A 13711-nucleotide genomic window follows, 5' to 3' on the forward strand; every position below is an offset into this window, starting at 1 on the left:
CTCCGGGAGAAGCTCCGCACCGTCGCCCGCATGGCCGGCCCGCCGGCCCACACCGCGCCGGGCTCCCGACAGCAGGTGCAGGGCGGCGAGCGGCGAGCCGAGCCCGCCACCGGGGCTCCCCCGGCCCGGGAGACGCGAGCTCCGCTCCGCTTCGACTACGAGCGGTTCCGCCGGAGCCTCCGCCACCCGGTGCGGGGCAGGCGGCCCGGCGAGGACCCCGAGACCCGCGCCCGCAGGATGAAGATTAAAGAGGTGAGGAACCCGCACCTCGCCCGTGCCTCCCCTCACGGCCGTGTCCCTCCCCTCAGTGAGCCCTCATGTCCCCTCACGGCCGTGTCCCCCCCCCTTCAGTGAGCCCTCATGTCCCGTCACGGCCATTCCCCCCCCTCAGTGAGCCCTCACCTCCCCTCATGGCCGTGTTCCCCCCTCAGTGAGCCCTCGCCTCCCCTCACAGCCATTCCCCCCCCTCAGTGAGCCCTCACCTCCCCTCACGGCCATTTCCCCCTCCTCAGTCAGCCCTCACCTCCCCTCATGGCCTCGTCCTCTCCTCGTTGCCCCCACTCTCCTCACACAGCCCTCACTTTCCCAGCCTTGCCCCCATTTCCCACACAGGCCCTTCGTGCCCCTTTCTCTCGCTTTTGTCCCAAGGAAGGTGACAGGAATTGGGGGGTGTCCCTTTCCGTGGGGGTGTCCTGCAGCATGGCCTGCCAAGTGTCAGCGGGCGGACATGCCCGTCAGCATCTGCACACACCTTCCCTCACCAGAGAGGAAATGTTAGGGCAGCCTGATAGGGTGTGCCTAGAAATTAAAGAGCTGAAGTTAGGCAAAGGGAAATTTCAGTTTGGTTATTAGGAAAAAAAACTTGCTTGGCAAAAGGTGTCTGCGGTTGTGCAAGAGGTTCCCTCCTCAAGATATTGGCATAAACCGGGCTGCTTTACACAAAAGCTGGTAGGTGACAAAACTTGCGCTGGTCCATGGGGATGGACGGATGGGATGTGCCGTCACAGAAGTTGGGGAGGAGGTGTGAGGCTGGCTGTCCCTGTAAATCGTTTTGTCGCTTACTCTGGCTTACTTGAAGGCTGCCCTCGCTTAGACCCCACTGAGCCTGGGTAACCTCATTGGTAGGGTTACAGGGGTGTAACAGAGGGGAGAATTTGGCCTGGTGCCTACGGTTCGTGCATAAAAGCCTGGCAGCCTCATGAACGTTGCAGAGCAATCTGTGACCTAGTTAACCAAGAGCTATAGATTCTGTGTAGTATTCAGTTGTGTTTGTCGTATCTTTTGCTACGATAGATAACCAACTTGGAGTGAATTTTGGTGTAGTAAGAGGTGCTGATAAGTAAAATGCACAGATTTAATTAAGCAGAGTATAAATTTCCTGGGTTTGTTCTCTCACAGAGGTGTAGGCATTCAGCAAAGATGCTGCCCCAGGTTGAACAGAGAAGGAAGTCAGAGTAACACGCCGAGGGCTTTAATCTGCTGTAACCTGTGTTTTAAAAACAGTTTTTTAAAGCTCCCCTCCTGATATCTCTCTCAGTCATTAAAACAAAGGCTGCACCGCTGGTAAAATTCCAACTTCTCTGCCAGGCAACCAGACACAATACACCCAGGGGTGCTGGGTTTCTTTATGATCCCAGGCATGATTGAGCCATCCTTTCGTTCTGCATCTCAGCTGCAGGGTATTCAGAATATTCCAGTACCCGGCCGTCTCGTGTGCTTGGAGTTGCGGAGCGTGTGCTTGAGTATGCTGCAGACTCCCACTTTCAAAGTATGCTAGGATAGCACAGCGTACCCATGAATAACCCAGCTTCCACTCTGTACAAACAAATCAAATTGGAAATCAAATTTATGAAAGCTAGTGGAATTCAGTCCTTTATTTGTAGTTAATTATTTTTTAAATATAGGATTATTGCAAGTTGTATGGATTCAGCCCCATCTGTTTGTAACAGCCATAATCAGCGCCGGGTAGCAGAGTTAGATTTTTCAAGGATGAGAATCCATAAATACTAGTTTTATGCTCACAGCTAATTACTCTTCAAACAGAGCCGTTATTCCTTAAAAGTGGCTGCACTTCTATTTATTCAGAAAGAGAGAGAGAAACAAATATGGTGCTGAGATATGAGACTGAATGTGCAAAACAAGGGACGGTGGTGCAGCTTGTGGAAGAGATAAGGTGTGTCCTTTTTTTGTGAATCAAAAAGACATGAAGAAAACAAACCAAGAGAGGTTAGAAGACAAATGCTGTATGAAAAGAAACAGATGGGTAAAAAAAAAAAATTGCAAGGAAGAAATAAGTCGAGTCATGATACAGCATTTGGGTTAGCAAATACTCTTCACATGATGTGAGAGACACCAGCAGGGGCAGGTAGTGGGTTTGCTGGCTGTTGTAAGGTGTTGTGTGCAGTAGCAGTAAGTAGCTTTTCTCTCCTTCTGCCAGAGCTTTTAAGCCCTGTAACTTGCTAAAATGTGTTCCAAAGTGTCCTGGTACTTAAAGTTTTGTTTGTTCCCTGCCACCCCCTTAGGCCATTCTTACAGGTCAGCACCTATATAACAGGGAGGATGAATATGGATGGGATTTGTTGATTTTATTTTTATTTCCTGACCCCCCCCCCGCCCCCCCGCCCCCATGTGTCTGCCAGAGCCTAGATGAACACCAGGGGAAAGAAGTGGTGCATGATCAAAGACTAGGGCTGATGCCCAACCTAGAGACTTGGAACTTTCTGTTTTCTTGTAGGACCCTTCAGTCTGAGCAGGAGTCTGAGCAGGCATCCACTCTTTCCCACTGAACCTCTAAGATGCTTGATGCTTCAGCCAAAGAAGAGGGTGTGTCATTAGTTTCTGGGCTGTTAGGTGTGGAAAGTGTCAACTAACGTAGTCCTGCTAGACTTTTTCTGCTTAAAAGATAATGTTGTCCAGAGCGTGAAACCCACCGCTGTGGTGTCTCCCACTTTACTGCTGTTTGGGAAAGCTCTGAGCAGTGCTAGGGGCACTGGAGCTGTTTGCAGGTTAAGGAGTCTGGCCGTGGGTATATCTGCCTCCCTGACTTGTGTGTTTTGAATGCTGTGTTTCCTAGTAGTCAGAAAGGAAGGGAGGTGGATTCTCAAGTTGAAATGTCATGTAGAATTCTGTTAAAAGAAGTGAGTGCTGCAGTGAGCTGAGCTGACGTGTGCATGCAGGTATGTTGCTTTGCACTGGGTAACTTAGCAAAGTGGCAGACTTCTTAGGTTCAACTTCCCTTTTTAAAGACAAGTCCAGAGTCAATACGCAATTGTTTTCCTGAGAAGCAAAAAAGAGAGCACCTGTATTGCACAGACTGCTTACTGCAAAAGGTCATTAGTCACCTGGAGAATTGTCTGGGCTATACTGCTGTGTGTTACTGTGGGCAGCTGAGTACTGTGGGCACTCTGACCTTTTGAAGAAAACTGCAATAAAACCAAGTAACAATCTCCCCATGCTGCAGGTAGAGAAATTTAGAAGAGCCTGGGATTATTCATCTCTTAAACTGACCTCTGAAAAACATATTAGTTCTGTAACTGATCGGTCATGCATGGCTTCAGGGACTAGCTAAGTTTTTACATGTGCCAAATACTAATAACTGATGTTCAAAAAAAAAAGTGGTTGTAGTTGGAAAGTGACTGCAGAAGTGCCACAGTGGGATTCCATATTTATTTGCTCTCAACAGTTTCCAGATCAAATTGGCTCAGTGAAAAGTCAAAATGATTTCCCCTCCAACTGCTGCTACTGCAGACTCAGCCTCAGATCTGGGAAAATCAGACCATGTGGTTTCTGCCTTTTGCATCATAACCAGTAATAAAGATTTTGCTATTGGAGCTGAGCTGACAGTTTTGCTATGATGGATGAAGCAAAACAGACCGCTTCTTGCTGTACTGTTGCTGTGTTGGCTTCATGGGTCTCATAGGTAGGGAAGCTATGGGGAGAGAGAAGAGCATTCCGCTGAATTATTTTTATACCAACTCTACTAATGCTGTCCAGTGCTTAAGGACAACCACTGCAACCAGCTAGACCAGAAAGTGTCCACTGAGGAAATTAAATTAGCTAGCTTACTCCCAGTCATGAGATGTGAGAAAAATGTGAACAGTGAAAGAGATTTACTGGTTTTTCTTTTCCTCTTTGGGTACAAAAGGCAAGTTTCCTTGCCTGATGTCACAGAATACCTAATACCTTAACCTGACAGTGTCCTTTGTCCCTTTCAAATAAGGGAATATGTCAAATTCAGGCAGGCTTTTAGTCCTCTGCTGGGATTGTACCCTTGGGTTTGACACATGCATTCATTTTCTCCAGATTAGTAATACTGAAGCCTATTTGTTTTTCAGTGCAGTTCTCTTCATCCTGGCTTTTCTTCCTGTCTCCACCTTCATTTGCCTCACCTTGCTGTCTGCTGTCCTCTTTTAACACAGCTCTAAAGATGTATTTGCGTTTGAAAATCAGACCCCAGGGGGAAGAAGGCCATCAGAGTCCGTGTACACAGTTATCCTGCATCACTCTGCAGATTAGCAGGCTGCTATTAAGGTAGATCAGTCTTTTAAACACAAATATCTTGACAGTTTGTCACTGAAAGATAATTGCAAGAAACAGGAACGTTATCAGGAGCTAAGCTTTTGTGGAAAGTTACTTGGTGTTGGTTGCTGAGTTCCCTTTCTGTGGTTTGGACAGTCTTGAGCAGTGATCCCTTCCGCAATGAAGCACGTGTTGTTGGGACAGAGCTGGGGAAGTGCTGCTTGTTCTCTGTCTGAATTTGTGCCGCAGCCCTGACCCCTGGTGGGAGAAGTGTCTGGTCAGACACTCGTTCCCACTCGCACACGTTCGTGGAGGCAAGCCGTGGGTATTCTTAGGGGATTTTACATGGGTGCATAAGGACCAGGAACTGGGTTTTTGAGCCCTGCTTTCAATAAATTGATGATCACACGGTTTGAGTTACAATTGGTCTGTTGGTACAATGCTGTGAATCACATTATTGGTCGTCCCTGAGCCATCTCATTTCTGAAGCCAGCAGTAAAAAGATTTCAGACATGTCCCTTTCCCTATACTGTGCACTTCTGTTCTTCCATTTGGAGAAAATGCCTTTTCTTTCTGTAATCTGGGGATGAACAGAACTACAAGCAAATAATGTAATCTGTCAGTGGCTTCAGTACGTGAGTAGCACCACACACAGTTCTAGATGGAAGTGCACCTCCCCATGCATATCTTTCTCACTGAGGCCTGTAGAAAACATCTAATCCTTTGTGCTGGTCAAATCCAGTGACTTCCAACAGACTTAATTTGGACACCAGGGGTAAAGAAAACTGTTCTCTGGAAATACTTACTATAATGGAATAGAATGATGACCTCAAACCAGTCAGGTACAGTATACTGTGATCAGATCATAATTCTTTCTCTGGGGTAGAAATACCTTTGCAATGAGAGAATTTCTCTGCAGTTTGAAGCATTGGCTGGCTCCAGGCTTGCTGGAATTTTCCTTTGCTCCATGCTCCTTCTCATGCATTTTTTTACTGAACCTGTGAAAAAGGGTACTATACTGTAAATCCCACAAATGGTGCATACAGTGTATTTTTTTGCTTCACTAGCCTTTGGTGGATTCATGCAAACAAAATTTAGACCTAACCTGTCTCAGCCTCTTTCGGCTGTAGGGTATACAGTTAATTGACTAAAAATATATTTGTTCTGTTGGCATAATGCATGAGTATAGAAAATACTTAGGATGCTGTGATCCGTGCTACAGTGCTGCTTGCCTTAGAGGTGCTAGTGATACCTTAGTGCACACTATTACTGATGTTACTCGAGCTGAGGGCATTTTGGAATTTGGGCGTACTGTGCACTTTGAAGACATTTGTTCTTATCTACAAAATCTAGTGCTGAAAGCACTTGTTCCACAACAACTACATGTGGTGTGAGACTAGTTTATAAATTGCCACTTAAAGACAATGCAGTATTCGCACAACAGCAAAATTGTTGGAGTGTGGACGTCTCCAGGCAGATTACAGATAATGACTGAATACAAGTGCTGGACGTGGTGAAATGAGTTTCCAGGACACACACAAGCGTGTTGTGCAGAAGGACCTACACCTTGCTGAATTACTTCAGTAAATACACATAAGCTCTTTGAAAGTTCTCAGATAAAAAGACAAGGGGTTTAGAGCAGCAGGGCTGGAGGCTGGCTACTGCCGGTTCCTAACATCCTGCTGTAACCACATTCGCATACCTTCAGGGAGCAGGACTGAATGTGGCTGTGGTGTCAGTGGGGGGTCGCATAGCTGGGGGGGTGCACTAGATGAGGTGGCCTACTGTGCCTCACTGCATGGTACCAGTGGTGGGCCAAGCTCCTGTCACCATCCCCTGTTCTGCCATCAATCTGGGGACTGTGTATATGCAGTTGTACAAGTATTTACTAAAAAGCAGTCACCTCAGTTAAGATTCCATCTTTCCAGCCAAAATATTAATAGACTTCTCATTAACTTTTTAATCAACGATTAAATCCTTCCCTTAATGGGAGAAAGATTTTTATGTCTGGTGTTCTTTCCTTTGGATCTGTATGCAAGGCTTTACCAGATTATGTTAATCAATCATGTTTGGTTTATCTATTAGTCTATTATTGTTTAGATTGGTTATAATTTTGTTTTGATGTTTTTGCATTTGTTTTTCAGTATTTAAAACAATTCAGATTTTAGATGGGAGACTGAGAGGGGGAAAGGAGAATGTATCTTAGATCAGTCTGTCATTTAGATCTGAATATAAAACTGACATGAAGCTGTCAAAAAGAGAAAGCAGGAAAGAGTATCCACTTCATTGGTGGGAAGAGAAAATCTTGCGCTTGGAGCATTCTTATTTTTAAGCTTAGGAAAGAGCCTAAATTTACATTCCCCAAAAAGTACTTTTCACTGAGTGCCGTGAATGGATTTGGCATGAGAAGCGAACACACTCCCATGATTGCTGTCTTCACTGCGTATCCCCTTGGCGCTTCAGTTCATCATATGACACAATATTTTGGAAGGGCTCCAGAGAAGCTGTCATGGGCAGTGGTGTCAGTGATCCATGCATAATGCGAGTGTATTGTGCATGATGGACCCAAACCATTGTAAGAAAGAGAGCACAGTGGGAACACTGAAGGACTGGATAATAAACATCCTCTATTTATGGGACAGTCATGTTACTCATTTGTACTCTTACTGAAGGGGGCAGAGCACCTACTGTTAATTAGAACAGGACACTTGGTCCTGGGTTCTGTTCCTGACAGCAGATTCATCATGTCACTGTATAGATCCAGTATGCACCTCTGTAAAATGGGCACAATTTTTTTTATCCCTAATCCAGCAAGCTAATATGTGGCAAAACTGTTTCCTCTCAGGCACTTCAGCATTCCCTGGGAGGACACTGGTGCATAAGTAATGGCTAGAGGTTGCACTAAACTGAAGTGACTTTACTGCTTCCCTTTTGCATCTACTTATCTTGACAGCAAAGATGCGGAGTCCCTTGTGTGTGTATCTGCTGCGTACTAGAATCAAAGGAGCGATCTTGACGGTGTTTGAAAAGGGAAAGTGTGTTCTTCAGACTTACTTCTCCTTTTAGTAGAAAGGTAGTGGAACCTGGCTTTCTAGGAATAGGAGTTCTGTGTGCTGAAACCCCCATACGTCCTTAGATGGCCCTCATGCAGTTTGTGACTTTCCCCATCCTTGCGTCTGTAGTTCCTTCTGTCACCCACCCCTGCCCAGTGGTGTCTGTTGCTCTTCCCAGTGTCCCCCTTCGGCTGTGTGGGCCAGAGGCAATGATCTAGCTCCGGGTGCTTGGTACCCACAGCTGCCTGCTGCTCAGCAGGCTGTGGCTGAACAGAGCAGGAGCTTGTGCTGCTCTCCTGCCTTTAGTGGGGCATTGTGTGGGTCTCTTTGCCAGTCTGCTGGCAATTTGCACTGAACTTTAGTTTCTTCGTGACCTTTCCCCTCTGTCAAACCTGATCAAAGTTTTGCAGCTCAGAAGTTACCGGGGAGGACGGGCAGACGACAGCAGAGCAGAAAACAGTTCTTGGGCTTATTTGAGCTAATTGTTCTGATGGTTGTGATTGAATGGGAGCCAGGAACTCGTTAGTTCTAATCTGGCCTCCAATACTTCTATTGCATGGCCATAGAGCTGTTGTTACATTTCTCTCTCTCTTAGTTTATTAGTGGGTGGAACGATATCCTAAGAGTAAAGCTGCGAAGAATAATGAATGCAAGAGATTTAGAAATTCTACAGCATCTCATCGTGCCAACAGCACTTGCACAGGATGATGATGTACAGTGAAGCTATATGTTCAGTACATCCTAGAGGATGTCTCTTCTCTGAGAGCTGGTACTTGCTTCAGAGGAAGTCAGTGACAGAACTCCCACTGATTTATGGAGCAAGATGGCTCTGAAGACCGTCTGTACTGAGAATTGGAGCCATGTTAGTAACGTCCGAGCAAACCGTGTTTAAAACAGGATTCTTGCTCTAATTGTGTTAACATGATTTCCCTGGGCAGTTAAGAAAGTGCATAACCATGTACTTTGCAAAGTAACAAAAGATAATTATAACGTAATCACATTTCATCCATCCTGAAACCCTTCGGCTGTCTGGGTTAGCCAGCCCAGCTCACAAATAAAATACTTCCAGTGGAAATGGGATGTTTCTGGCTCTTCTTCCATCTGAGCCTCAATTTTTCTTTGGAGTTATCTAGGAAGGACAAATATATATATTGGTAGCTCAACATTGTGCTAGATAAACACAAACAAATTCTTGGCTGATTTCTGGTGCCATTTTGGCTTTCTTGAAGGCCTTCCTCCAGTACTGAGACCAAATACTAGTTGTATTTGATTATCTTATCTAACAGACAGTTGTTCTGCGTGTTAGTGAGCTCTCCAACAACCAGAACATTGTCGCTGCTGGGTGTGGATCTGCCCACTCTCATCAGTGGCTGCACAGTAGAATAATTCAAAAGATTGATTTTTGAAAGGCAGCTTCTTGGCTGGTGTAGGATAAAGCAATAGACAGCTGTCTTCTGGTTCTTTCTTTTCTGGATTTCAAAGAGTTAAATAAAATTTTGAGTTCAATTTTAGGGTGAAATTTGGTAAGTGGAACAGAGTGGAAGCTTGTTCCTCAGGTCTGGAAAGGTAGCACGGCCAGAGCAGTACTGTGGGAGCCACTTCCACATTGGTAGGGAAATGGAGTCTGTGACCTAGGAGGTGCCTTCTGTTTCTAATTTTGATGAATCTTTATGGTTCTTTTCTTTAGTTTATTACCCAGATCCCCTAACTTGCTATTTCTTGCTTTATTCTTTCAGGAGTTCATTAATCATTGTCGTATGATGACTGTCTAGTGCAGTGCTGGAATGATGCCAGGGCCAAGCCCTCATCCCTCTTCTGATGGGAGGTCAGGCTAAATGAAAGCGAGTCCCCTTCATCCTGCCAGCTGAATTCTAACATTGTTCTAACATCCATTCCACCAACTTCATTTTTATTAAAGATCCAATATTTGCAACCTTATTTGTATGATTTATTGTTGACTGTGGAACTCTTGGAAGAGTTTATCAGCCTCTGGCTAATAAATTTGCTACTGTGGTCCAAGAATTTCTTGTAACACTTTTGTAAGGTGACAACTCTGACATGAGGCTCTAGGAAGGCTGTGAGTGAGTTTCTTGTGTCTGTTATTAGCTATTACCTTTAATAAATTATTGGTCTAATCTCTGCTGACTGCTTAATGCTTGGGAATTGCTCTGTTCCTCTCTTCAGAAGTTCAAATCACAAGTAACTCTTGAAAGGGGAGAGGAGGGAGAGGACAGCAATGCTCCAGTCTGTCCCTCCGAGCAAGGACTACAAAGACAGATGGGGAGCAGGTGAACCAGCAAGAAATCATTAAACTAAACTCATCCTCCCAGATCTCTTCTGTTAAGCCATCCAAGTGTGAGATAAAGCATGAGGTGTGCTGGCAGTTCTTGACTTCCCTCTTTTCTCCTGTTCCAGCATTTGGACTGATTTCCAAACAGATGTTTCTTCTGCTCCTTACGTCCATTCTCACAGTGGAAAACAGGAGCAATGCAGGGTAACTCTTGGCCTGTATTTACATTTTTTTGTTCTTTCTTTCTTTCCTTCCTTCGGTTATCCCATCTGCCTATGACTGCTTTTTGGGCCCTTGAGCCATCCATGTGTCAAAAGCAATTCACACTTTACTGGTGCTGGGAGGAAAGAGGCAGATCAGATGTGTGGTCCTGAAATGGAAAGAGTGAGACGTGTATATTGAGCCGCTGAGTGAACCTGTGACCGTGCTAAGTTTTTCTTCCAATGTGAAAGGATTCCTTTCATATCTTACAGCGTGGGTCCTATTCAGAGCTGTGATTCCCTGTTCCAGATTTAAGGGCTTAACAGAGGCCTGATCAATCTGTTTAGGTTGTCATTAGCCAAGATTGTACCTCAAGCTGTTGTGTGAGTCAGTTCAGTTTATCCACCTGGCTCCCTATGCTGACTTAGCAGCTCCGAGTCACTTGTGTTCCAAAGGATCTTGCTGTGTCCCAGGCTGACAAATTTCCTCCCAAAAGAGGATGTGGCTGATTGTGAGGGTGGTCTTCACTTTTTATATCTGAGAATGCTTTGGAAATGTTTCTTTGGCTGAACTAGAGCTCTTCAGCTCTTCAACTTGGGCTGCTGGATTCAGAGCCTTACACAGAAGCTCAGCCTTCTGGTGCATCATAATTTCCGTAACCATGCTTCATGGTGACTGTCAGGATGTTTCTGCTCTGGGCAAGGAAGGCTTGCCTCGGGACAGCTTCGTGGCAGATTTACACACAGAGACTCTGGTCTCTGTTTCGTCTTTTGCTTCCATACCCACAGAGTATTCCTGCCATGGTCCCATTCCAAGGCTCAGGAGTACAAAGCCTTGTATCTTCTCTGTTTTGTTTCTTTTCATAATTGATCTGTTTGACATCTGTCCCACAGGCTGTCAAACAGGTAGGCTTAACAGGTTCTAGAGACTTTTTTTTCTTTTTTTTTTATTATTTTCCTTGAAAAGAAATATGTCCCCACACTTTTTTTTTTTTTCTTACGGTCTGCCCATTTTTGGTGAGTTGTCGCTACAGTTTCTTTTAGAGCATCCCCTTGGGCTCTGGCTCTCCAGAAATGAGAATCCTGTGCAGATGGTATCTTTAGAGAAAGAGAAAATGACTTACCTTGTCATAATGCAGGTCTGGAAAAACAATCTTGCTTAGTGTTTGTGTTTCCATCCACCTTCCCTTTTAACATGGATGTTTAACTAATCGTTGTACATCATTCACCTGGAATGTTGGTCACTCTTAAGGAGAATTTGTAGTCTGTGTGTAATCAGGGATTTACGAAGACAGTGTGCTGTACATGCTTGAAGGGACATAGCTGAAATGTAGGAGCCCTCAAGGCAGCCTATAGGTATGTCACAGTGCCCAAAATCTGAAAAGCTAGGGGAATTTCCTGCATGATTTATGCTGCAGGCACAAAACTCAGGAGGGGGACTCTGAGGTGACATTTGAAGAAGCACAATTACTAGGTAAGTAATTTTTTTCCGCTTTCTTTCCTCAAAGCATGCTGGAATGAAATAGTAGTCACTAAGAAAAGCCATTACCAGACTGTCCAACCTAGAGTTAAAAGGACTTGAAAAATCCAAATAATAGTGTCACACACAGTGTATTGCTTGCTTTCTGGGTCCACCTGCCATCCTTTGTGCATGCAAGCCCTGGCAGTAGCTGTAGAAAGAGTCGTTGTGTGTTTGACAGACATCTCCTAATATGCAACTTTGTTAGCAAAAGTAATCTTGTGAAGTGAACCATTACATTAGGATGTAAAGGTAATGATTTGTGACATTGCAGGAGTGTTGGGGAAAATATTTGCTTGATATGCCTCTTTGTGCGTGAAAGTCTTTATGTATGTATTTGGATATATGGTACCTTTTCACTTCCAAAGTGCAGCACATACAGTAATTCCTGAAACTAGCATCATGGTAAAGCATAGCACAGTGTAATGTAGTTCATAGGTATATTTTAATACTTCTAAGTATCTAATATTCTAATATTAGAATATTACTATCTAGTATTCCAATATTTTACAAAAAGAGCTTAATTTCCTATCTTCCTTTGTTAATTGAACATGTTCTGATATCTTCTACTTTGAAAGCACTTTTAAGTGCTACAGTTATATACTCACAACTTAAATTTCCATTTAAGAAATCTGGTTTGGATGGGAAATCTGAATGCATGGAAGAAGTAAACCAGAGCTAAGTTTAAATTCTGCACAGTATCAAAAAAACACCCAATAAGGACCTTAAATTTCTTTTCTGATTTCCTCATACTTACAGATGTTGCTCAAAGAGCTACTTCTGCCTTCATTCTGTAGTAATAACAAGGGAGATCATAATTATTCCTGTGGTTTTAAGCTCATCTTTCTTAAAGTGTCCACTCTTCAATTTTTAATCTTTCCTGTATCTCACTATTCGCTTTCTGTATGTTTGCTGGCACAACATCTTCACTTTCATCTGCATCACACAAGCTACAGTTAGATTTTCTCTTCAACACTGACCCCAATTTTTTTTCAGCACGCCAAATTACCTTTTGAATATCCATCTATGGAAGAAATCATCCCTCAAATTTAATAGGGTCAGTTCCTCTGGCTAAGACGGCTGGGTGCAAACTGGACATCATGGATTGCCTTTTTGTGCAAATTCTCTAAATCTCATGACAGCAAGTGCTTCAATAGCAGTTAGAGGTAACAAGCTTAGGACAAGAAGAATCTTCATCGTTTTTATCGCTGGCCTTGTTGTACAGCATCAGCTTTGGTCATGCTCTGGAATATCATATGTTTGATCAGTGATAGAGGCTCGGAGGAAATACGAAGCTGACAGCATTAGGGTGGCCGAGAACACAAATACCTTTTATTTCTATTAGAATTTTCTGCAAGCTTTGATTCTGGGAAGCGAAGGAGATGAGACTACAGCTTTTCTCATCTCTACTAAATCACCCTGTGCTTTGGTCTAGACTTGCAAATTTGTTCTCCAAACCATTGTCGTCCTCTTACAGTCTAGCATCTCATTAAGAAACTAACTGCAAAATCAACTGCTCTTGCTGACATGTTTCCTGATTTAGATGCAGCTGGATCCAGCTGGGTCTTAATGCCTGAGATAGTCCTATCGAAGGATTTTTCTTTTTTTTTCCCCCCTCTTGACACGGTTAAATCTAGTTGCATTAGGAATTTAATTAGGAGTTAGTTTAATTGTGTTTTGAGCTGTTCTTTTTCCCATTCAGCTTTCCTAGCAGGGGCTGTGAGTCAGGAAGACTCTGGAGTTCTATTTCTGTCCTTGTCACTAACACTAACGACCCTGGACTACTCTGTGCTGGGTTTTTTTCTGTTCCCCCAGTGCAAATCAGGCTTCTAGTCCTGTTTTTTCCTGATTGTGGTGGGGAGAGAGTGCTTACCTCTGCAGATCTGAGCTGAATAGCTCTCCTTTACTCAGCTGGACCGTCTGTCTGGGAACAGCAAGCAGAAGTTGAAACTTTTTTTTTTATTGCATCTTTCTGGAAGGTGCCTTGCAGCTGTGTGATGGAAGGTGATTTCTTCTAACTTCATAAAGAATTCCTCCATTGCTTCCAATGATGCAGATCAGTCTTTTGAGCAATGGTCTGCTGTGTCTTTGGCTCTTGTGCAAGAGAGAGTGAGCTGCCATAGTAACTGAT

General features: G+C 44.2%; 1 protein-coding gene across 1 annotated transcript in view; it reads left to right on the forward strand.

Moving 5' to 3' along the window:
- Positions 1 to 13711, forward strand: part of MAN1C1 (mannosidase, alpha, class 1C, member 1) — a 65196-nt gene that overhangs the window by 333 nt on the left and 51152 nt on the right. The window contains exon 2 of the mRNA XM_010576350.1: positions 13 to 252. Within this exon, the coding sequence (XP_010574652.1) occupies positions 13 to 252 (240 nt within the window). The remainder of the gene's footprint in view (positions 1 to 12; positions 253 to 13711) is intronic.

This window comes from Haliaeetus leucocephalus, unplaced genomic scaffold (genome assembly GCF_000737465.1).
Source record: "Haliaeetus leucocephalus isolate CR32 unplaced genomic scaffold, Haliaeetus_leucocephalus-4.0 Scaffold517, whole genome shotgun sequence".
Lineage (NCBI taxonomy): Eukaryota > Metazoa > Chordata > Aves > Accipitriformes > Accipitridae > Haliaeetus > Haliaeetus leucocephalus.